We start from the raw sequence: 23501 nt of genomic DNA on the forward strand, positions 1-23501 counted from the left end.
AAAAAAGATTATGGAGGAGAGAAACCAAAAATATGATTTCTTTTCCCTTTATCTTCAGCTATATTTGCCTTCCTCTATCAAGGGACTGAGAAGTTGAAATATATTTAAACATCGGCAGCCCAGCAACTTTTACCCATGCAGCCATAAATAGTTTGAGATAGCAGATCCTTGGCTCAAGTGCTCCTGTTTACCATAGCTTTGTTGCTATTGTATGAGCACCGGCCGTTTGTCTGCCCCTCTAAAGAGCTACTGTTTGCTTCACTCTCTGGAAACGATGTGTTGACAGCCGGCGTAAAACACCCTGCAGCCTTTGCACAGTGTCCATGAGTCAGCAGAACCTTCTCGTATTACCGTACAGTAGTAAACGTGAGTCCCTGCTGCCCAATTAGTCCGAGCCAGACCTGGTGGGGTGTGAAGTACAGAACAATGCACGGAAAGTGTGACTTACATACTGCATGTGTCTGCCTCTTTACTACTTTTTGGATAAATGTGTTGCTAAGCCGGCGTTTTATTTTTATGAAGGTGTGTTCTAACAAGCTTCTCAAGGCTGAGACGAAATATGTAGACGGCGTTTTGTGCTGACTTGGGTGATAATTTCATGTTTCATGCAGTGAAGGATGGAAAAGCTTGATGAACCGGATGAGGTGGGTGTTTCCAAAGCTGGAGTGGCATGAAGACGATGCTGCTTCTTTCTCTCCTTGGAAACAAACTCAACCCGAATAACATTATGGAGGAAGCAGCGGTCAAATTTAGTTGCATCATCTCCGTGTGCTGTCGACATCCACCGTCGCTGCAGCTTTTCACAGCATTTTGCAACAGGTCACACTGCTTTGCGACTCAGGTTCCAGCTTCCAGCCTGCGTTCCAACTCTGCTCTCATCACGGGTTTTTGCACTCTTAGAAATGAAACTCTGAAATTGCACCGACTTCTTCTTCTGCTGACTAAATCTGGGTGATTAGCTCCCTTCCATTATGTTCCCAGCTCGTTTCCTGACATCCAAGTTCATCCACACGTCTGCTCTCTTCAGTAGGCCTAAGCGCCCTTCAGTCAGTAAGGAGATAATTGTAGTCCATTGTGAAGGATGCTAAGTGTGTGACACAAGCTACAGGATGCTAGTTGTTAGCAGCTAAATCACCTGACCGTATCTCCTCCATCCCGTCTGTGGTACCTGCTCTGCAGCAGCAGTTCCTCGCTGCTGATTAAGACATAAAAGATTCAAACTGCTGCATGTCTTGGCATATCCTCGCCATTGTGTTTGTACATGTGTGTTCATGCATGTGTTCATCCGTGCCCCATGTGTGTTTGCGTCTAGCTCGGGCGTCGTGAGTCGGGCACAGTGAGTAAAACCTCCCCACAGACAGACGGGTGGGTGGGTGCTGCTGTGGTCATTTTTAAAGCACATCTGCTCATCCGCAGTGTTTGAGCAGGAATGCGTCTGTGGCTTGGAAACAATTGAGGTCAGACCCTGCTGGCAGAGTAAGAAAACATTTAGGGGGATAGACAGTCAGGCAGGGGTAATCCACGCTGGCCGGAGCATTCCTCCCAGCGCAGGAGGAGTCTCGGAGAATTCCTCACGTCTGATGTTGATCCGATCTTTAAATCATCGCGAACTTGCTGATGTGCAAAGACAATTTTCTAGTTCTTCACAAGTGATTGCACCCATCAATCATCCGCACCGGGATGATGTCACTGGTTCCTGTCAAGCTGCAACGAGGCCGGTCGGTGCTTTTAAGTAGCAGCGGCGTGATTAATCTCAGCACTGAGGCTCTCGTGAAAGTCTGAGGGTGAGATGTTATCTCCGAGGGAAAGCATAAACAGTTCGCAGCACTTATGTTGTTGACATTGGGTCAATCTTGCTGGTGTGGCACGCACTGCCCCCCCCCCCCCCCCCACAAGCCCGTGTACATTAGAGAGAAAAGTTTCAGTGTGTTTGGATGACACACATTTTTGATTTGATTGTATTTGTGGCTGCCAAACTCATGTTGGGGAAAAGGATATTGTGTTTGGCACCCAGCAGTTTTAAAAGTCTTTGTTTTGCAGTTGATGTGCATGTAAATGTGACTGAATGTGCAGGAAAGAAGAAAAGTGCTCTGAGAGGAGAAAGTCACGCATGTTCTTTCCGAGCAAAACATGTGAAGAAACATCCAGTTTAGGAAGTGTGGTCCGAGGTCTCCGCGCTGGATGAGGCCGTTGAATGAGGCTCGCTGTTTTCAGTCAGATGTTCTCCTTGAGACACGTCTCCTCACTGCTGCTGGCAAGCAGACTTTTTTTTCCAGTTGACCTTTCGCATCACAAACAAGTCAACAAAACACTTCCCTGTGGAAAAAATTGACTTTGCAGCAAAATACTTGCCCTCATCTCTAGGATAAATTGTTTTCAGCCTCGTCACGATGGAACCTCCTTGGACTTTTACATAATTAGGAGACCTTGAAAAGATGGAGAACGCCACTGACGTATCAGTCTTTGTCCAGGTAGGACAATCCGACTACGAAAGGTTCTGCGATTTCTGTCCGACCTCCGTGTGTACAGGCGAGTCCGTGTGTTCTGTATGATCAAACACAGGAAACTCTCAATCATGTCAGCCTGCTGGTCGTGTTGCCTCTTGGCTGGATGAAAAGGCGTGTGTTCTTTGTGTGCTCACAGCAGAACCTCATCACATTTCACCTTGTCAATAATTAATGGTCTGCCGTGGTGAGGTAAGGCTCATTGTGCTGGGCTGCCTGGGTGTGTGAGGTGCTGACATGTGGCTCCGTTTTTTTCTGCTGCCATCCAGTGCAGACGGGGTCCACAGTGGGAGGCGGGAGGTCAGGAACCAGCTGTGGGAGCAGGCGCTGGCCTCACCGTCGTTAAGCATCCGTGATGAGGCTTCTTTGTGATTGATTGGACCTGCTTAATGCTTTGGGACCAATTGAACGGTCACAGATGTGCAAACCCCGCCCCTCGGATGCTTGGAGCAGATGAAAGTGTCCATTCAGAGGCTGATGTTAATGCCGGTATTACTGCAGGAAGTGATACGTTGCATATGTTATCACTCCTGATTGATGGGTTAAAAATGCACAATCCTGAGCTGTCACGTCTCCCAGCCAGAAATTGGAGAAATCTGCTTAGCAAAGTGTTAAAATGCTCCGTGTTTGATCTCCAAGTATAAATTTGGCTGGTTGTAGAGCTCCAAAGCCGTCCCTGGCAGTCTCAGCTCCGATCGCTGGCCAGCCTGGGATGGATGTTATAACTTATCACACGCCTCAGTTGGCTCATTGTCCTGCGTCGGGGAACGAGAGTGAAATTCTGGATCGATGCAGAAGGTTACATAACACCGCCGTAGGAGGATTACGGATGGAAATGACCGGTCCGGAGACGGGGCCAAAATGTAGCCAGTGTCCCTCTAAACACGGCGTCCTATGTGGGCCACGAGGATTGCGTGTGCGCGGTGGCTCCTAACTCAGCGGGAGCGCAGACGCTAATGCATAAATGCATGGCAGCCCGGCCGGAGACTTCTCTGCAGCGCTCTGTTTATGTTTGCGGCTCAGAACGATTGAGATGTTCAGCTCTGTAAGCCTCAGTGACACTACTAGAGAGGCGGTTTATATTTCTGCATCTTTTATACAATCTGATATGTGCATTTGCTGCAGGGGGGGGGGGGGATAAAAGGCTTTATCTGCTGAGATCTTTCTATACAGAGCAGATAAACCACACTTGATAAGACGCCGTTCAGCACGGCGAGGAAATAAAAACATGCCAGACAGATCTCTCTTTCATTGCATGCTTAACAATGCACAATGGATTAAACCACCTGTATGGAGGAGTCATGATGACAGTGATGAAAACACAGCTAAACGTCTGCCTCCCACAATGCACTTCAAAGGCTCCGACATGTCAGCACAGGTTGGTAAATGCTCTGGTCGTGATTGATCCTCCCGCAGCCCTGACGGATTGTGTCTTTGCATGCATACTAGGAGGAAAAGGTGGGTTTAGTGTCTGAGCAGGAGGAAGATGGAGGAAACAGGGTTGAATGCGCATGGCTGGATGTCAAAGCATGTTTGATGCTACTGGAACCTTCAGTGAAAAGAGGGGAAATGATTTTTCAGGTGTGTCTGCTAAGAAAATAGAGGGAAACAGGTGTGCAACGCTGATGGTTTTGCAGATTCACTCTTGCAAAATGAATTTTAAAAGCTGAGCGCTGACGTTCTGACCTCCGGAATCTTCCCCTCGCGTCTGAACCAAACGGGTGTTGAGTTTAGACGAGGACGTCGACCAGCGTGGAAGCTCACCCGAGCTCAGACGACCGGCGCTGGATAAACACCAGACTCAAAGTAGATGAGTCACACAGCAGCAAGTCCACAATTTCTGTTCATGTAACGCTGAAAAAGACACGCTGATCACGTCAAGCTGTGTTTATGATTCAATATGTGTTTTAAATAGAAGGACTAATAAAATGACAGATTTGCTCTCCAGCTCTGGTCTTTGCTGCTTCTCGCTTGGCATGAATCAGATGGAGGAGAATTCGTCGCTAATTCTGCGATCTTTTAATCAGCTCTCGTTTAAAGAGTTTACTTGTCAAGCGTGAGCGAGTGTTTGAGGCGCAATCATTTTAAAAGAGTAGCTTTAAATCCAATTAACAGTTCAGTGCAGCGACTGTTTCACCTAAAACAAGTTGAACATCATCCAGTGACTAACAAAAGGGTTTAATTAGTGTGACAAATCTGTTCCAAGAATTGTCTGCGAGGCAGAATGAACTCATTAATGACGTTTATCAGCAGATATCCTCATGACTAAGGTCTTCTGTCTCTTACCAGCTCAGACGACAAAAGAGCAAACGTGAGCTTTATTCAAGGGAGGGAAAAAAAGCCGGTGTTGTACATTGTCAGCTGCTTTGGCCTCCTCCGGTGAGGCTCGGCAGGATTCCCTCCACCCGCGAGGCCTCTGGTGCTACCAGGTGATTCCAGGTCACTGGGAACTGCTGGAGGTCCGCGTCACCACCGCCTGTGATTGGTCGATGGCTTTTATGCAGCTGAGCCGCATAAGAGGAGGAGGAATGTATGCACGGTCAAGCTCAGGCTTTCATCACATGCTCCAGTGGGTAAATCCATGGCTTGTTGCCTGAAATAATTTCTCTTTAGTCAAACTTTGAAGTACATCCAGCGTGCAGTGCGACTGCATTCACAGCGCTGCTGAATTTCCCTCAACTTTAAACCCCCTGGTTTATTATTGTGGTTCTTCTGTAATGACGCGCGGCGTCATTCTTCGCTAATCGTCCATCGTAAGCATCCATCACGGTCCGGAGTTTTACATACATCGCACAGTCAGTTTGTCATCACAATAACAGAATGATCTGGTTATGTTGGCAGCTGATGGTTCTGGTTGCAGCCATGTTGAGAGCGTGTTCCTCCACCCGGGTGACCTCGGCCAGACTCGGCTCATACACTCGACCCACACTGCACCGCCTCGGCGGCGTTGGTGGAACTGGGCTGATGAATAACTGCAATACTTCATCCCCATAAGTAGGTTTGGGTATGTTTGAGGGGAATGAAAACATCGTTAACATGCTACACCCACCACATGATTTTAGCCTTATTATTATTGCAGCTCCATGAGATGGCTGGAGATAAACTTGACCCCTTTGAGTTGGACGTGGAATTATTTTGAGGCGTTTATACAGCTGCTGTGAGTTAACAGTGTGATTGAAAGAGGAAGATGTCACTTTCAACACAACTCTGATCGGATGCAAACGTCGCCAGCCCGCCAGGGGACTACTTTTTTGACTCTTGTCAATTACTGTAATTATTTTTAAGAGAGAACGTGAAATGGCTCTATATTTGGCGGTGATTTTCTCGGGGTGCAGTTGGCTCATGCTCCGTCGCTCCTGGAACATGCCTGTGCATAAGTGGCCTGAAACTTAACCCCTTCAAGGGCTGACGCTCAGCCATAACACAGACTGGAGGAATGCCAGGCCGCTCGGCTTTAGCAAAACAATATCTGCTGAGAGAAGTTCCAGAGAACTTTCTTTTCTCAAGGTAATGTAATCGTGCAAACATGGAGTGTGTGGCAATAGGAAGAGACACATTGTGTAACTGGAACATGGGTGTATTAGGCACACACACACACACACACACACACACACACACACACACACACACACACACACACTCTTTCACTTGCTTTTTTAAGTTCTCATACAAACATAAACAATTTGAACACACCCCAACACCTGAATGCATTCACACACACGCGCGCGCGCGCGAACACACCCAAACACACCCCCTCGTCTCACTGTTTTGGCACTTTGCTTAACTTCCTCACGGATTTGTCACCGTGTGTTTCACACAGCTTCAGCTTCAGCTTTCCCCGCGAGTCAGTCTGCTCCAGTTAGAGCCAACACACCAGCAGCGCTCAGTCCAGACGGGCGATTCATCCATCCCCGTGTCCCCCGCCGTCTCTTAATCACTGGGGGCGGGGGGGTTCCCGTCAGGTAAGCGTCTGAGGAGCAATGATTTCTTGTCAAATGTGGCAAGGAGATGTTAGTCATGAGTTATTTTTGGGGGCTGAGGAGTTTGGGGGAGGGGGAGTTGGGGTCTGTCTGATCTACAGCAGAAATGTGAAAAATGTGCAGGTGATTGTGATTACTGGTGTCTGTCTGCAGCTGTGTAGACGTCTCTGTTAGCTCCCACATCAGGTGTGTGTCTGATGGATTTGTCAGCAGAGGAACTCAAGAACGAGGCTTGGGCAGGAGCAGCACACACACCTCAGGTTTCCCCTCATTTAAGATGATTTATTGATTTGATTGTGGGGGTGTACTCAGGATGGGTCCTCTGTGGTGTACATACGTGCTCTGATGTATTCTGCAGTCGTTGTTTGTGTCTGCCCACTCGCAAGAGACAGATTTTAGAAGCCGAATCAAACTTGAAGCCACTTGAGTTTAATGGAAAAATCCGCTGTTCAGAGAAAAAAACGGATGTGCATTGAGGTTGTAACAAAACCTCTGCTAATGATTACAAGTTTTGATGTGGACTGAATGACTGGGATGAAACCGTGAGTCAGCAAGAGGGTGGAGGGACACAAAGTCAGTGCTTACATCCGTGAACCGAGGCTTCACGTTCCCACACTGGTAGTGACCTGGCACGTCGGAATGAAGAGACATCATCCACAGAAAAGGTTTGGAAAATGTGACGCCCCAGAAATACCTGACAGGTGATGACGCGTCTGTCATGAACCGGTCGCATCGACGAGGCCCTCAGTGGTCTGCTGAGGCTACGCTAACCTCCTCAGGGGCCGGCATTGTTGTCACAACTATGATATCTGACACATGTTCTCTTGCGCGAGTGGTCTTGACAGCGACCTGGAAACATGCATAAATTCATGGTTTGTTCTTCTGATTTTCAGTAAAAACACTGCGCTACATTTAGGAGGAGTGCTTGACTAATGAAGTGTCTCTCCTTGGCTCAGCAGCCGGAGAATGAATGGATCCATTAGCATACCTGGCCGCGCTGACACCAGGTGATAATTCAAGGACGTCAGGCAGCTTGAATACATCTTTCCAGAGGCTGAAAACACAGATAAACTATCACTTTCCTTCTGAGTCACACGAGTTGTAAAGCAAACAAAAGATGTCTGCTTGTTGTATCTTGTTGTTGTGTTGCCACCATAAAAAGAGTTCCCCATGTTAGTGATTTATCCCATTAAAGTCTGGAATGCCCTCACGTGGGAACAGGATTGGACACACACAGTAATTTTCTTTGTTTCGTCTTGTTCACGTGTGTGTGTGTATGAGTGTGTCATGAGTGTGTGTCTGCCTGCACGGTCTGGCACAAGGATGCCCTGCTTCTTGTTTTCTCCAAGCTATTTTTGTCGAGGCAGAACTGCAAGCTCACTGTTTTGCGTGGTGAGCGGACAGCCCCCGTCTTCTCAGTGTGTGTGTTTGTGTGTGTGTGTGTGTGTGTGTGTGTGTGTGTGTGTGTGTAGATCTCCTGCCTTGCTGGCAGACCTGTGTGGTTTCTGCTTGGCAGGACACAGGAACGCGCAAAGGAGAAGTGTTACACTGATATACTGGTGTGTAAAAATCGATGGATGGATTTAGACAGAGAGACAAATGGAGGCATTGTGGATGTTGCTTTAATGCAAACGTGGTCAAAATCCTGCAACTCGCAGCTCCCACAAAGACTCGCTCACTTTCTCCTTTCCTCTCTCCCTTGTGTTTAGGGAAAAGTTGGCCGTGGCTCGCCTGCAGAGGGAAGTCGCACGGAGCAAGAGCGAAGGAACAATGGTAAAGTAAAGCCGAGTTGCTCTCCTGTAATCTGCATAATTCCACACAAGCCGCAGTATGCTCACTTCACACACACACACACACACACGCGCGCGCGCACACACACGCGTGTGCTGTGGAGCTCTGCTGAGCTGTCAACACTTTATCTTAAAGAAGACCATTTTGGAAAATCTGGTATTTAAGTGGCACAAAAACAATTCCACACTCACTGAAATCAGTCTCAAATAGCAGAAAGAGTTTCTGCAAAGCAGGAAACACGCGAATGTTGAGGCCGCGCAATAAACTCAGCAGTATAGCGTAGTACTTTCATGATACTTGATGGATAATCCGCGGTGTATTGGAGTAAAATCTTATCGGAGCCCGTGGGTTTTATGGCACTTCTAGTTCAACTGTGCAATTTTGCAGCTAAATCTCAGCTGTGTGAGATGTCTGTGCTCATCGTTCGGTGAACCTGAGCATGCGGGGAGGTCAGAGAGTGAAAAGCTGAGCCATGTGATGGAGGCGAGCTCAGCTGATTGCAGCCTCTAACCACAGGCCCAGCTGTTTGACTGCACCCCAGCGATGCCTCTGATTCTCTCGTGGCAGCCGGCCTAAAGCAACACGCTTGGGCTCATACACTCCCAGATTCTATTGTGTGTGATTCGCTATTGATCCCTGAAGGAAAATGTTTTTTCTTCCCGCCTCGCCTTACAGTCAAGGGGGTCAAAGCACATGGGTAGATACAGAGAGTGCCTCTGGAAGTGGAACACTGCTCATTCTGGTTTAGGGCTTCGTCTCAGCCACAATAGCTGGTCCAGTTTGTTAGGGCCAGCTAACAAATGTGTTATTCCAGAGGCGAGTATGTCTTTTTAATTGCAAACGGGAATGTTGCCGCTATGCTGCAGATGCTAGAAGCTTGACCAGGCCCTGAGCAACCAGAACACAGCAGCGAGACAAAAACCACCAACCATCCCATCTCAGATATCAGCGCGCTGAACAACAAGAATGTAGGAAATCTTGCACCAGACGATTGTGTTGGTGAAAGCGTTTCCTCTCCCAGGAAATCTCCCAGACTAGCGGGTCTGTCTTTTCTCCTGTGACATTAAACCTTTATTTAATCCAGAGAAAAGACAATAGGGAGGAGATTCATGGTAGTCCTGTGTCTCTGAAGCGCCGCCGGGCCTTTCAGAAGAGCTCCTGGTGCTTTCAGTGCTTCTGTGGAATGTGCCTGTAAGTGGTTTTACTTGTGGACAGTAAGTTTAACATGCATCAATATTTGCTTTAGTTGCGAAATAATGCACATTTAATCAGGTTATATCTACTAACAACTAAGTCAGTGTAAAAGGAGATAAGTGCTGGCGCCATCACTGCAGAGAGAAATCCTCAACTGGACTGCAGTGCCACAGAGAAGAAGTCTCATCAAGCTCCTCTCAGAGATCTGCTGCTGTGTCTGACCTCCGTCCGACCTCTCCACAGTGTCACTCCGACCACGCGTGTGTTTGTGAAACAAGACCTTTCAGTCTTCGTCTCCTCAGTGGATGGACGAGGACGGACGGAATGCGTGCATCATCCGATGAACCCTACGTGTCACTGGACGGCCGTCAGAGTCACGAGGGCGGTTATCAGCAGCAACTATTGTGTTAGTTTGCATGTATGGGCCTTTGTTGGGTTGTAGCGATAAACAAGTCCATGTCAGGTTCACGCTGACTTGCTTGAGATCAGTTTAAGTCCTGAGACATTCAGCTTCCAGCTGTGTGCCCCCTTGACCTCCACTAACTCTCATAAGGTGTTACAGCCTGCATTGATTCTAAGCTTGCCTCAAAAAAATCGCTCATCTGGACCGTCGATGGTGCAGAGGCAACACCAGTGGCTAGGCTAGGCTAGCAATGCTAATGGTGACGTGAGACACGGTACTGCAAGCGCAGTTTCTGCTGCTCCCGTGGGTGTGGTTGCTTCAACCATTTATCAGTATTTGAGTAAGTGAAGCTACATATTGGGAAACAAAGCATCCCCAGAGGAGCCTCCTGCAGTCCTATTCTGCCTCTGATTGGCTCCTACTGATTGACTACTAGCGCATGTCGCTGCGGGTACGCTCACCCCAGGTTGGGAATTATGGCTCTGGATATACCGTAAATATTTTTCACAGTAATTACAGTGGGTACATTTGATTGTAGACCTCATATTTTACGATTAAACATCATGCCAGCAGTTAATGGGAAGTTTGATCTGCCTTCTCAGAGAGGCTCGTTGCGGTCAGAGCTCGAGGAACTGCTGTGAACCTCCAGTTCTCTCTGCCGGTGGAACGACTGAATCTTCTCTTTGCAGTATGATTCTGTTTGTCCACACCTCCCGACGACGTCTCTGTTTCAGGAACTGTAAGACTCCTCTCTGTACACCCCAAGACAAATAAATCACTCCGCACGCCGGGAGACTTTCCTGACGCTCTCAGACTCATGCAAGTGGATGGCATGCTAATTATTACTTAAGAGGAGAGTATGAATGGCTGCGCCCGCGCATGCACGAGGTTGAGAGAGAGGGAAGAGTTATCTGTGCCAGACAGGAGGAGGATGAGAGGGGGGTGATGGAGGAAGAAAGGGAGGAGGGGGGATATCACTAAGCTCCATTTGAAATTGGGATTATCCCCGTTGGAGTCCCCTCACTCGCTCTCTCTCTCTGGCATTCCTGGGAGGCTTCGGAGCTCAGGCACGGTTCTTCAATACAAATGAAAGAGAGACTGCTGCATCAAGGAGATAATTGTCAAAGTGCTGTCGGTGTGAAGTGCCTGTGCCCCCATGCCCACTCCCTTACCCCCAACCCCCAGAAATGTGCCTGCCAAGGGACTAACCTAGAGAGACAGATTCAAAGAGAACTGGACTTTTGAAGTGGCTTTATCCCGCCGCCGTATCTGATGCGTCTGCTTGAACAGCCTTCCTCGCTCTTCCTTCCTTACATCCATTAGTGTCTTGTGTGTAACGCGATCAGAGAGCCAGAAAGCGACAGTGCCACCCATCGCAGTCCTGCGCTGGTCGCTTCTGCTGAGCGTCTCTGCAGGGACATGTTATATTGCACCATTAGCAGTGCACCGTCTAGGAAAAGAATGAGAGGCATCTTTCTGCTGGCGCTCCAGTCGTCGGCTCTGGGTGCACTCTCACTTCTCCAGTGTACGAGCAACGGTATTAACGGCACTTTACTGTCGAGTGTGTGTTTTAATTGGAGCTCCTGTTGTGAACCACGAGGGCTACTGGCAGAGCAACATTGGGAATCACATGAAACCTTTTGGGTAGCACGCTGGGCAATCCGCAAACACGGCCACACAAGAAGCATTTGTGAGCAGCGATGTCTGCGGTCGACCACGGCTCGATTCTCCAACTCTCATTTTTGGTCTGCTGTAAAAACACAAGACAAACACTGGAGCTCCCTTTAGGTGTTTGGCGGAGCACAGGTCACGGTTTCTTCTGCGAGGGCCTCCTCTCTAACAAGCCTGCCCTGTCTGTCTCGACTCAAACCGCTCTTTCACAGCCTCGCCACCGCTGCTGTAGGTTTCCTCTGGAATTCTTCACACCCTAAACCCAGAGGCGTGGCACAGGGAAGGGCCGCTCGCTCGCCTCCTTCCCTTTTGATGCCACTCTGAAAACCGTCAGGGTTGCAGGATGCTGGGTTTCCTGTCAGGCAGTGAAAGCTGCGTTTGCTGGGCTCTCCATTAAAAAGGCATTTAAAACTGTTAGGTAAGATTATGACCACTGGAAACGGCTGTGTAAACAACATGTGAAAATAAACGCTCCGGCTTTGAGAGCTTTATTTTACTTTGGGTTTTGTGGACGTTGGGTGATATTTGAGCTTTAACAGCCTGAAACGCTCGGCAGATTCACACAGCTGCGCGTTTGGGTCGGCGACGGAGCCAAACAATAAAAGAAACTCGGTCTTCTTGCAACGTCAAGGTCATATTTTCCAGTGTGTATCAAGTAGGAAATGAAATTAAAAGGGAGATGTAAGGGCGCCACAGAATAAGAAATAGACCGCAGCGCCTCAGCTGCTCCTGCCCAGTGGAAAGAAGCTGTGGGCAGCGGCATCTCGTCACTTCATCTCGATGCGACTCACGAAGGAGTTAAAGAGCAGTGGGAGACGTCTTTCTGCTCCTCTGTTGTTTTCTATCGCCAACTAAACCTGAACCACTTTATTTCAAATGTAAATTTATATTACAAGAAGAAAACTGAAGCTGCTCCAGTGCAAACTCTCAAAAATGGATTCATCAGCAGTTTTATTCAGAACATCCATCAAATGTTCCTACCCACAGTTTTGTTCTGAGATGCAAATCTGGGCGATTGGCAGTTCTGGATGTATGACTCTGGAAGACCGAGGGCTTCAACAGTCCCAAAGAACAAAGTTGCGCCTGAAAACATTTCGTGAATGAGGCACGATGTACACGACCAACACAAAAAGACAGACTGCTCCTTCTTATTTGGATTTTATGACCACCAGCCAGCACAGGAGGGTGAATGCAGTGACACCTCACTGTTTACAGCAGATAAACAAGAGCTGACCTCACTAAAACCACCAAACCCTCCATGACAGGTCGCCGGAACACAACCAACACTCACGTCACTGGAGTCCAGCAAATGGCTGATCTTTAACAACGATAAAGTCTTCTTTTTTCTCTCTGATCCGTATTTGCATGAAATAATTAGCCTCTGAGATAAAAGTAACTTGCCTCATGAAAGTCTATGAGCACTTAATGTATTCTCTTCTTCTGATTGCTGAAAATCATACACCAACCTTTAAGAAAGCATCTTTAATTGAATGAAAATGTCTCTGGGTCTCGAGGACAGCCAGCCCCGTGCTCTCGAGCGGTTCTGACAGCCGTTGTCAGGAGGTATGACAGCGTGGTGGTCTCGGGAACAAGGGGTCTCAGGTGCTGTCTCTGCAGATTGGGCTTATCAACCACGGGCAGGGGGGGACCGCCACCGAAATGGGGGTCCACCTAACGCCAGGCACATTCACTGGGTGACGAGCGCTGACAGCCAGGCTCAAATCGCATCTCCACACCGTCCCTTTCACCCAGGCTCCCGAGTCTGACTGAATGACTCGGTGAGTGTGTGTGTGTGTGTGTGTGTGTGTGGGGGGGGGGGGGGGGGCCTCAGCGATGATAAATGGGCCACTCATATGATTTAGCATATTCCTGGGGTGTGTGTATTATTTGCTGTAGTGCCGGCGGCGGTCTGAGAGAGAAGTGGTGCACTCTGATGTAGTGGCTCTCCATGATAATTGAATTGATGGAGCCCTGGGGGACACGGGACACAGATTTGGGGGAATAACAAATGCTTTGGACGTCTCTCTGGAACAGGTCATCTTCTAGAACCCGGGTTCCACTGGGCTCTGGCGAACACACACTCCACTTTCAGTGCTCTTATTGTCGCATCGTGCTAAAACTTGATTTGTCTCAGCCAGCAAGGCAGCAGACGAATCCTCATGTTACACTTTCCTTTTGAATTCAAACCCTGCTGATGAACACGCACACACACACGCACACACACACACACACACACACACACACACACACACACACACACACACACACACACACAGCAAACAGCCCACTGGCATGTTTTATTTATGAATGAGGAACCTGCATGCGCGGTGTATTGTGTCCCTGATGTTTGCTTTAGCAGCCAGCCAGAGATCCGCTCCCGGCCCTTTGATTAGGCAAAGAGCTCCAACTGGAGGGGGGGGGGGGGGTTCTGTGTAATGAAGAGATTATTTTGCCCCCTTCCCCTTTTAGAATCGTACCCCTGCATATACAGTTGCATGTACAGAATCACGCATGCACTTAACCTGATCACGCTGCAGTTTTTCTTTTATGGGACGCATCATGCAGGCACCGCAAGGAGATGTAGATAATTAATTTAGAGTCCTCGGTGGATCTTTGAGGGCATCGGGGGGGGGGGGGGGGTTCCAGTCTTGCCGTCATCCAGCTCAGATGAATACCATTACCATCTAATGCTGTCCAATTACAGAGGCAGGGTTCATTGGGTGCCCCTAATATCATTTTAGATGTACAATCCAGCGCTGCAGCATGTGGAGAAGGCACGACTGTTGCAGCCTTGCGCTCTGGTGAATTCTCTCATATCTGTATGGATGCCTTCTTTTATCAGCAGGAAATGAAGCCGTCTGCCATGGAGGTCACATTTGATCATGACGCCCCCAGTAGGCCGGTGTAAAACCCTCCTCAGGCACTTTTATAGATTACTTGTCCTTTTCTATTTGATATGGCTTTTCCCAGCTGCTGTATTGTTTCATGTGGTGGCTCTTAGAGCAGTTCAGTGTTGCCCTCTACAGGAGAACGAGGGCAGTGCATGACATGCGCCTCCATCCCAGTGCTGAGATGTCTTCCCAGGCTAAAGGTAGCTCCAGCCCTTGAAGAATATGCTTCCAATTAGCATACGCTCCACCACAGAAATAAAGGCCATGAAATTTAGACAATAAACATTTCAGCTGAGGATAATGTATTGCTGGGGATTCCTGGCCACATAAAGATGTTTGATTTAACGTCCAGGGGCCTTGTTAAATTGCTGAAATTATATATCGAACAAAAGCAATGGAGGGGGCTTTTACTACAACCTAGGCCGTAAATCCTGTGTTGTTATTGAGGTTGCTGGCACGGCTCTGTCAGCAGACACATAGTGGTTGGTGGTTTATGCTGGGGGGCGTTATTTAGGCCATGTGGGCTACAAAAATCAGGACTAAAGCTACTGTGCTTTTGTGTGAATGTGGGCCAATGAGCTGAACAGTACCGTACACGTGGTGGTGTAAGAAAAGGAGCTTTGTTTGCATTGAGGTGAAATCCAGCTAAACAAGGAACTATTGGTTGAATTAAAACCATATTTCCAGTCTTGAGGCTGAAGTTTTCCTTGTGCCTTGGCCAGTATTAGCTTGTAGCATGCAACAGAATAAGAGAGGTGAAGAAGAGCCAGCGAGCGCTTGGTTCAAGTCCAGATGCATAGGTTCAGTTCTTGGCAGCGCTACTTTATGCTTCTGTACAGCCGGATTTACAGCCGCCATTATTCCTGACAGGGGAGTCTCTGTAAAAGAGACGCTCCACAAAAGTAGTCCTGAATTTACAGCCACGCCGAGGTCCACTACTGGTTTTAATGGCGACTCGGGTTTAATATTGTCTCTCCCCCACTGGTGATGGCTCCAGCCAGATTCAGCGTGACAGAATTCCTGCCCGTTTAGTCAAATGTTTATTGGTTGCTTTGTGAAAATAAAAGTTTTTTTTTGTTTGTTTGTTTGTTTGTTTGTTTGTTTGCAATTTGATTTAATGGTGTAAATCATGGCGAGACATGTTGACGATGAGGTCAGACACAAGCATCTTGTTGAGGAAAGAAGCAGATATTTACCTTTCTTCAACCACTAGATGTCCCCGTAATGCTTGAAAACCACCCTTGACGGAGTGATAGGTGCAGGGAACGGAGAGATGAGAGAGAGAGATGAGAGAGAGATGACAGGGATGAATGCTGCACACTTTCATCTCTAATATACAGTAGATGGTAAAGATGGTGATGTCGGCTCTCCTCCTGTCCTGGGAGGACATTCGTGGTTTAACTCTCCTCATTCCAGCTTTGAGAGGAAAACATCCTCGCTGAAAATGAAGTGAAATATCAAAATTCTCTTCTACATTGAAGAAGTTCCTTTTTAATCTGATTTTGTGATCCGAAATCGCCGGGAGTGAAGTATTCCTCTTAAATACGATGTTCAGTCGTCTGTGCTTGTGTAACTTCAGGGGACTTTTACTGGACTACATTAAAGGAAATACTGCACTTGTTTTGACTACATTTGAAGGTTTGAATGCTCCCAAGCGCTGAACACAAAAAGTTTTGCAGGAACTGTACTTTTGCTTTTGGAATATGAAGTAGAGAATTATACTTCAGTAAACGAGTGGTGTACTGCGTCCAACAGCCTGTTTGCTCCATCAGCTAAAGTCCTCGCCGCTTGCTCCTCTGCAACTTTGTCGCCTAGTAAACCTGGCGCCAAACTTCCAGCTGGAGGAGTGAGTGTGCCAGCACAGTGCCAGCACAGTGCCACCGTGCGCTTTGAAGTCGGGGTTTGCGGCGAGGACGGCTCCCTTTTGGGAGCAGATGGCAGATTCCATCAGACTGAGAAGAATCCAATTAGTGGCTGAAAAAGAGGCTTTAATTTTGGAATTGTCTTTGGTGGAAAAGGACAGATAAAAATGGTTATGTGATCTGGTGGAGACCTCGTAGACTTGCTGGCTTCAAACGCAGATCTCATACTGGAAGGGTGCCTTTAATATTCCTGTCAGAGTAAATGAATGAAAGGCAACATAGAGGAGGAAAAAAATCAAATAAAAATCGGAGACGCGGGAGTACAGTTTCATCCGCTGTGGTGGTAAACAAGCTCATGAAGGTTAAAGCTACAAAGGTTAGCATTTTCTCGTTAGAGGCTGTGCGTGCGTGTGTGTGTGTGTTGATAATCACAGCTGATGTGGTCGAGTGCAGTGAGATGAAAAGCGGCTGAAGGAGGATTGATGCATGGGAAGCCTCTCCGTCGGATGTTGTTTGACCTTTGGTGTGAACTTTCTCTCGCAGCAACCGAGGGAATAGAAGCTTCATTAGCCACATTCCAAAGTAGCTCAAATGTCATTCTCAGGTATTTCCTGTAATCCAAAATCAGAGCAATCAGAATCTGTCACAGGTGGGCAACAGATCCCAGCGTGTCAAGACTGAGCGGTCTTCTAGCTGAGGATGCTTAAACATGGCTGCTGACGCAGGGATGATGGGAGATGATCTCTTTAGCCTCTTGGCCAAAACCTCTGACCATCTTTCTATTTCTGTCTGTTATTTTTTTGTTTTTTTTAACTTGCAGCGAGAAAAGCTGATCCACGAGCTAGAGGAAGAGCGACGCCTGCGACTGGAGAGCGAGAAGCGTCTCCGGGAAGTGACGGAGGAGTCCGAGCTGGGACAGGCGCAGATGGTCTCACTGCAGCAACAATTCTCCAGGTGAACGGACACCAGAGAGTTCTTCCCTCTCACACTGATAACGTTTGACCAGGAATATGTCCTGAGATGAGAGCCAGACCTCCGGCTTACGTCAGAAAACTGACACAAGTTCAGTTTCCATTTGGAAATCACACATTCACGTGTAAAAACTCTTTTTTTTTTTTCTCTCTCTTTAATTCTAAAATGCGTCCAATTCTCCTTCCGGTTTGGTAAAAAATAAATAATTATTGTTAGAAAAGTAAGTGAAAGTGAATCAAACCCTAAGATCAGAAGAGATTGAAAAGAGATGGAATAAAAGCATTGACCTTTTTGTTGTAAAGTGTGGAACAAAACAGAAACAGGAGTTTATACCTTAAAAAAAAACAACAACTTAAACTTAAGGGATGCCGATAAACCCTAATGGATTCCATTAAACATCCAATAAAACCTTAGCAGGTAGAAACATGAAATCTATCTGAGTGACCTTTGTCCTGGTGTTTGGATATAAATAATCACTAAAATGATGTGGGTGGTGCATCGGGTCTTGAAGGGTGAACAGGCTACAAGAAGAGAAGCAAATATTTTCTTCTGTCCCTGATTTTTGAAGCCGTTTCTTGCAATCAGACGTCCGTCTGTCTCACCTCCCCAAAAATATCAGTCTTGAATTCCCTCTCTCTCTCTCTCTCTCTCTCTCTCTCTCGCCAGCGTTTTTTTTTCTTCTCTTGTTCACTCGACCTTGTCATCAGCAGCGAAACGAGCGACCCATTGATGTAACTTCAGGAAGAGTCAGTGGCTCAAACGCTCCCGACATCACTTCCTCTGACGCGTTTAAAGAGGGTTCATCCCAGAGGTTTATCACCTGGTTAGGATGCTCTGCTGACACCGAATTAAACTCAGTGATACTTCTCACTTCAGCTCTGGTTTTCTTTTATTTGACAAAAAAAAAAAAAAAACTGAGTAAACTAAAAAGAGAAAACTCTTTCTGGAAATTGGGCCTGAAACACAGGAAATGTTCCATAATTACTTCATTTTCAGAAGTACTTCTCCTTCAGTCAGGATGGTATGAAGATGGTGTGATAGGTGGTACAATGATATTATGTTGTATTTTGTCTTGCTCGACTATCTTTTAATAACAGTTTCAAACTGCTGTTCTCTCAGTAGTAGCAGGATAGGACCGTCTGACACACACACACACACACACCCACACACACACGGTCAGGGGTGCGTGTAGATACGTGTGTGTGTGTGTGCAGCAGTGACCTCCTGCAGAGAGAGAGTGCAGCTGAGAGGTGAATAAGTAGATAGAGGAGTGAACGTCTCGCAGGAAGAGCAGGAGAAGGAGCTGGAGCTCCATTAGGAGGGACATATATAAAGATTAGCGCTGATTGGGTCCTGCTCAATTCCCCGCTGAGACAGATGAATTTGTCGCCATAGCGAGGGGTCACCCAGACGGATGTTTCTCATTGGGTAGCAGACGGCAACCGGTGGCGAGACTGCTACGGCTCAGCAAAGTGGACAAAGATTCCATTATGTCCTCAAAAAAGTGGCTATCAGGCGCTGCACCGCCGCCAGGCTGGATCGCTGTTATTTCCTCCTCCTGCTGGAGCCTCAGCTGCTTCCCAACTCCGCACAAACATGATAACGGGATTTTACTCCTAATCTGGATGTTGTGAATGAGCGCTAAGTGTTTGTGTGTGTGTGTGTGTGTGTGTGTGTGTGTGTGTGTGTGTGTGTGTGTGTGTGTTGAGTACTCCTACCTGGCCCTTCGTTGGATTACTATGCTTACATGGCAGCCAATAATCAGCGGCGCTTTGCCCCGGTGGCAGATGGGACATCAGTGTGGTCACTTTAATTAACAGCTCACAAGCCAGGGAAGGGAGAGTCGGTCACGAGGCTGCTGAGGAGGGTCTTCCCAGGAACCTTTGGCCCTCCCACATCTGCTGCTGGCTTTGCTGTTTTCAGTTATTGGCTTAGGTCGCTCACACACTCGTCCGCATCTCCTGATTGATTTCGACGTATTTGTTGCGCATTAAGGGAATAGAAACCTCACTTCATCAATGCGTCTTTTGAGATAACACCCGCAAATCACGTTAAGTGGACATCCAATCTTTTAAATAGACTGGGATCTGTTTGACCCGCAGCGGCCATTGATTTTCCTATTACTAATTAATTGAGGAGGTGCTTGGAATCAGGAGGACGGCAGGAGAAATCAGCCGGATGCGCTCATTTGAATGATAAAAGCCGGACGGGTGTTAAAGCGACGTTATCAAACGCTACACAGATGAGTGATTTAAATGGATTTTTCAAACCGCGCCAGAAATAGAGTCCAGTCGGGGGCCCGGGGGCTCCTCTCTGCTGCTTTTATGATTAATTGCATTGAGACAAATGTGAGGAGCTGCTCGGAGACGAGGGGTGCACAGAACTCTGCCGAGATCCCGCCTTCCCTTGATTAAATGTACATCACTCTGAAGAGCTGCTTAATGTTTCAGCTGCAGTAAAATAGGATTGTTAGGTGCTTGCTGTTAGGGCCTTTTGGGGAAAAACAGTAATTTACGGTTTATTTTTTTAAATGTTTTATTCTTTTTTTTTTTTGTAAGGCCAAGTATTCTTATTCATTTATTTCAATTTTTACATTCTGTGGGCCTTTTTTGTCCCCCAGGCCCCACTTTGAGCCCCCCGATGGAGACGAACAAAGAAGCATGTTCCCACCAAACTCAAAACATCACACACTCAGTCTTTATTTGTGTGTTTTGACCCTCTACCTCTTATACTTTTTGGCAAGAGTCGACTCGGCCGCTGCCAAAAGTTGAACAACCAGCTTTTCTTTTCTACTTTCACCCACAAAAAGCTCAATTTGCTTGTGTTTTCATGGTTGAGATCAGAAAGTCTGCATTCCTCAAGTGACTGGCCACTTAGCTCCAGACATAGGTGTACACACACACACACACCCTCCCCCCCAAGCCTCTAAGCCTGGTGTGGGTCACATGCCCAACCCCTCCTGACTTGTGTCAACCCCCCACCCCCAACCCCACCCCCCCGGGGCTTCACCACTACTTGGCGGCGGCGTCTGCCGTCATTAAACTACAACAGATTAGTGGGAGACCACATCCCAGCAGCCTCCTGAGCCCAGTCCACTCCATGAGAGTCAGGCCAGGACGGCGGAGGAGGAGGATGGAGGAGGAGGACGGGGACTTCAGCAAACTCTCAGAGAGGGAAATTTGAAATGAGACAGATTTATTCTCTCAAGGACGCTGCGAGGCCTTCCGGGATGTCCAGCGTGCAGACAGGAACTAGGAGGGGACTCGAGGCCCGGCCTGAGCGTGCGGTTTGGTGATGAGGGAGGTCGCGTTCAGGTAACGGGCAGAGGCAGCTCGCCGCGCTTCTCCTCTTCACACTTCCACCTCTGGACAGCTGCACACACCAGCTCAGGTTCTCAGTGTTTGAACGGCTCGCTCTCGCTCTCTGCCAGACGATCGCCTGCTCTGGAGTTAAATTGGCTTCACTTTGCCACTTTATCAAAATCACTGATGTGCGCTTCCCTGACAGAGTGTTTGCAGCCGACCCGCTCCACTTGACTTTGACTCATAGCCGTCTTGAAGGGCCCTCCACGGCAGGAAGTGGGAGAATCACTGCTAGACAAACAGCAACAGCCGGGCGGAGCCTGCCGATTCACGGCTCACATTACTCTGCGTGTCACAGCGTGCGTTTAGATGTCGGAGAGCGATGATGCGACGAGGCAGGAACGGCGACGCTTTTCAAGTTTGGCCAGTCAGCCTCAGATCCCCTTCACAGAAGTGTGTGTGTGTGTGTGTGTGTGTGTGTGTGTGTGTGTGTGTGTGTGTGTGTGTGTGTGTGTGTGTGTGTGTGTGTGTGTGTGTGTGTGTGTGTGTGTGTGCGTGCGTTTTTGGACTGCACAGCTGGACCAACAGAGGTTTGTAGATCAATGCCCTCTCCTCTAATCATCCAGCCACGCCTGTTTTAATCCCCCCCCCCCCTCCCCCCCAGCATGTCTCTGCGGCATGAATGAATCAGGTCTCTGTTCAAAACTCCACATCTGGGGTCATTAACAGGACCGGGGGGGTGGGGGTCAGTCTTTTGAAGTCGCTCTCCTGATGGGGACAAGAGCTGTTAAATAGATAATAGGTGTCTGGACCGTTTTAGCAGCGCCTCACATTGACTGGCTTTATTTCTGCTGCTCCTTTTAACTTCCACACTTGTGACTGAGCTTCGTTTGGCTAAGTGGCTCCAGTTGTGTGTGTCAGTGTGCGACCTGTCACTGGCCTCTAGCGACGCCAGATGAGGACTTGTAAACTCCACCCTGCTAACTTCCGAGTGGGATTAAACCTGCTGGTTATGATGCTTATGGGCACAGATAAAGAGGTCAGATTACAAGAATTTTTTTTTTTTTTTTTTTTGTGTGTGGAAGTAGGGCATACCAGGATGGCCGCGCTCCCTCGCTCACAGATTGTTGCCTAAAGCCAAATGTAATTCAAACTGACCTCGTGATTGCAGTATAGATCTGGTTGTCAGGCAGCTGCTCTGCTTTAAAAAAAATCGACACAGCAACCGCCTCTTAGCTGCGCGTGTCGTGTTTGAGAAGATAATTCTGTCCCTGTAATCTGTGTGGACGTTTCATATTCGAGATTAAGATTCCGCCACCGCCCGATACAACGCTGGGGATTTGTTTTTTTATTTATTTATTTTTTTGCTTGTGCAACTCACGGGATTATTTATTTAAATTCATGCTGTGAATTCTGAGATTCCATTGTCAAATGAATCTTTTCACTGTTCGCGGTGCTAAATTCCAGACTCTGAAATATCAGGATTTTCTGCTTTTTTGGTTGTTTTTTACATGGAAAACAGAGCTTTTAGGCACTGAACAATCTGAACATGTCACGTTAGGCTTCAGGAAATTTTAACAAGTATTTTAAAAAATGTTTTTACTTGCTAAACCAGAGGTAGAAGACCCCCCCCCCCCCTAGACATGAGACGTCCCGCTTATATTCAACTGGATAGATGTTGCAGTTTTACATAACATCGCCTGAAACATGAAAACTCTCTGAGTCATGTCCTAGTTTGACCTTTGGAAAGAAGGCAACAGTCAAATTCTTCCAAAATTACTCATAACTGTTAGCGCTAACCCAGGTTCCTAAATGGTCCGGTCCCCCCCCCCCCCCCCCCCGTGACATCATCGCGCGTCTGCCCCCTTTTTCAGACATGCAGTAGCTCCACGCCACGCTGGCCAGAGGTGAACATGTGGGTCTCCCCACCAAGAATTTTTGCTCTAAATCCTTCCAAATGGCAGCACTGGAGGGATGAGGAGAGGAAGAGCCTCAATCTGGCTCCCTCCATATGTCTCTCAATGGCAGCTCTCTTCAGACCCCTCCTCACCTCCGCCGTCACCACGCCGCTGTCACCGCGTCCCCCCTGAAACAAGGACTAAATTTTACAGCACGAAACTGGGGATGAAATATGACTGCCGGGTCACACGAAACACTTTGGCCTCTTGATCTCTCTTCTCCCCAGCATATGTGTCTTGTTGCTGAGGTCAAAGGTCAGCGTGGAGAGTCAGTGGCCAGCCCAGGACCTTTGTAATGCTCCCCTGCTGTAACATGCGTGACTGCTGCAACTGTCCTCAGGGGTCCAAACTGGGCTTCTCGTTGAGTTCCAGGGAGTTTCGTCATTCAGGTCACACCTCGGGAAAGGGTCCGCTCACCCATGTTTTCTGCAAAACAGGTCTAAGAGGATAAGGGAGGCTTAGCGTCGGGTTAAGCCAGCCAATCATCTGGTGGGCGTACAATAGTGATTTACTGGAAAAGGAGTGTGAAAAGAAGAATGGGATATCCTCGTGCCAAAATGGACAGTTTGGGTCACTCAAGCCGATTGTTGCTGCTGATGTAGCGGTCACGCGAAGCCCCCCAGTGGCCCCGATACGGCCGCACAGCCAGGTGATTGTTCTCCTTATCATTTCAGCAGCTTTTCCAATTGTTTCCCAGTCAAATCTGATTAGAGGGTCTCAGTCAACCTGAGTCTCTGGCAGTGCTGATAAAGTGAGAGTGGGATCTCTGCTGCTCCGGAGGCGTTTTCACATCGCGCCCGTACGGTCCGGCTGACTCCGACGCGAACGTGTTTTCTCTCTGCGGAAACCAGCCGTCACATTCACGCCCCGACCAAATAATCTGAACCGAGACCTCGTGAAGAGGTCGATGATGTGAGCCGTCGTTCAGTTGAAATGTCAGTTTCTGATCTTGAATCCCTACAAGGAAGCGTGT

At 48.0% G+C, this 23501-nt stretch overlaps 1 protein-coding gene across 6 annotated transcripts in view; it reads left to right on the forward strand.

Annotated features, from left to right (window-relative positions):
• The window catches only part of LOC147272775 (nck-associated protein 5-like), a 109632-nt gene that overhangs the window by 47941 nt on the left and 38190 nt on the right, over window positions 1-23501 (forward strand). For 5 of the 6 annotated variants that reach the window (XM_086201297.1, XM_086201246.1, XM_086201263.1 and 2 more), the window contains 2 exons: window positions 8194-8257; window positions 17117-17250. In XM_086201297.1, coding sequence (XP_086057423.1) covers window positions 8194-8257; window positions 17117-17250 — 198 coding nt within the window. Of the gene's footprint in view, window positions 1-6377; window positions 6467-8193; window positions 8258-17116; window positions 17251-23501 lie in introns of those variants that run through there. The other variant, XM_086201290.1, reaches the window with a different exon arrangement.

Source organism: Aulostomus chinensis, chromosome 1 (assembly GCF_037954235.1).
Source record: "Aulostomus chinensis isolate RoL2024-O1b breed Wild chromosome 1, RoL_Achi_v1.0, whole genome shotgun sequence".
NCBI classification, from domain to species: domain Eukaryota; kingdom Metazoa; phylum Chordata; class Actinopteri; order Syngnathiformes; family Aulostomidae; genus Aulostomus; species Aulostomus chinensis.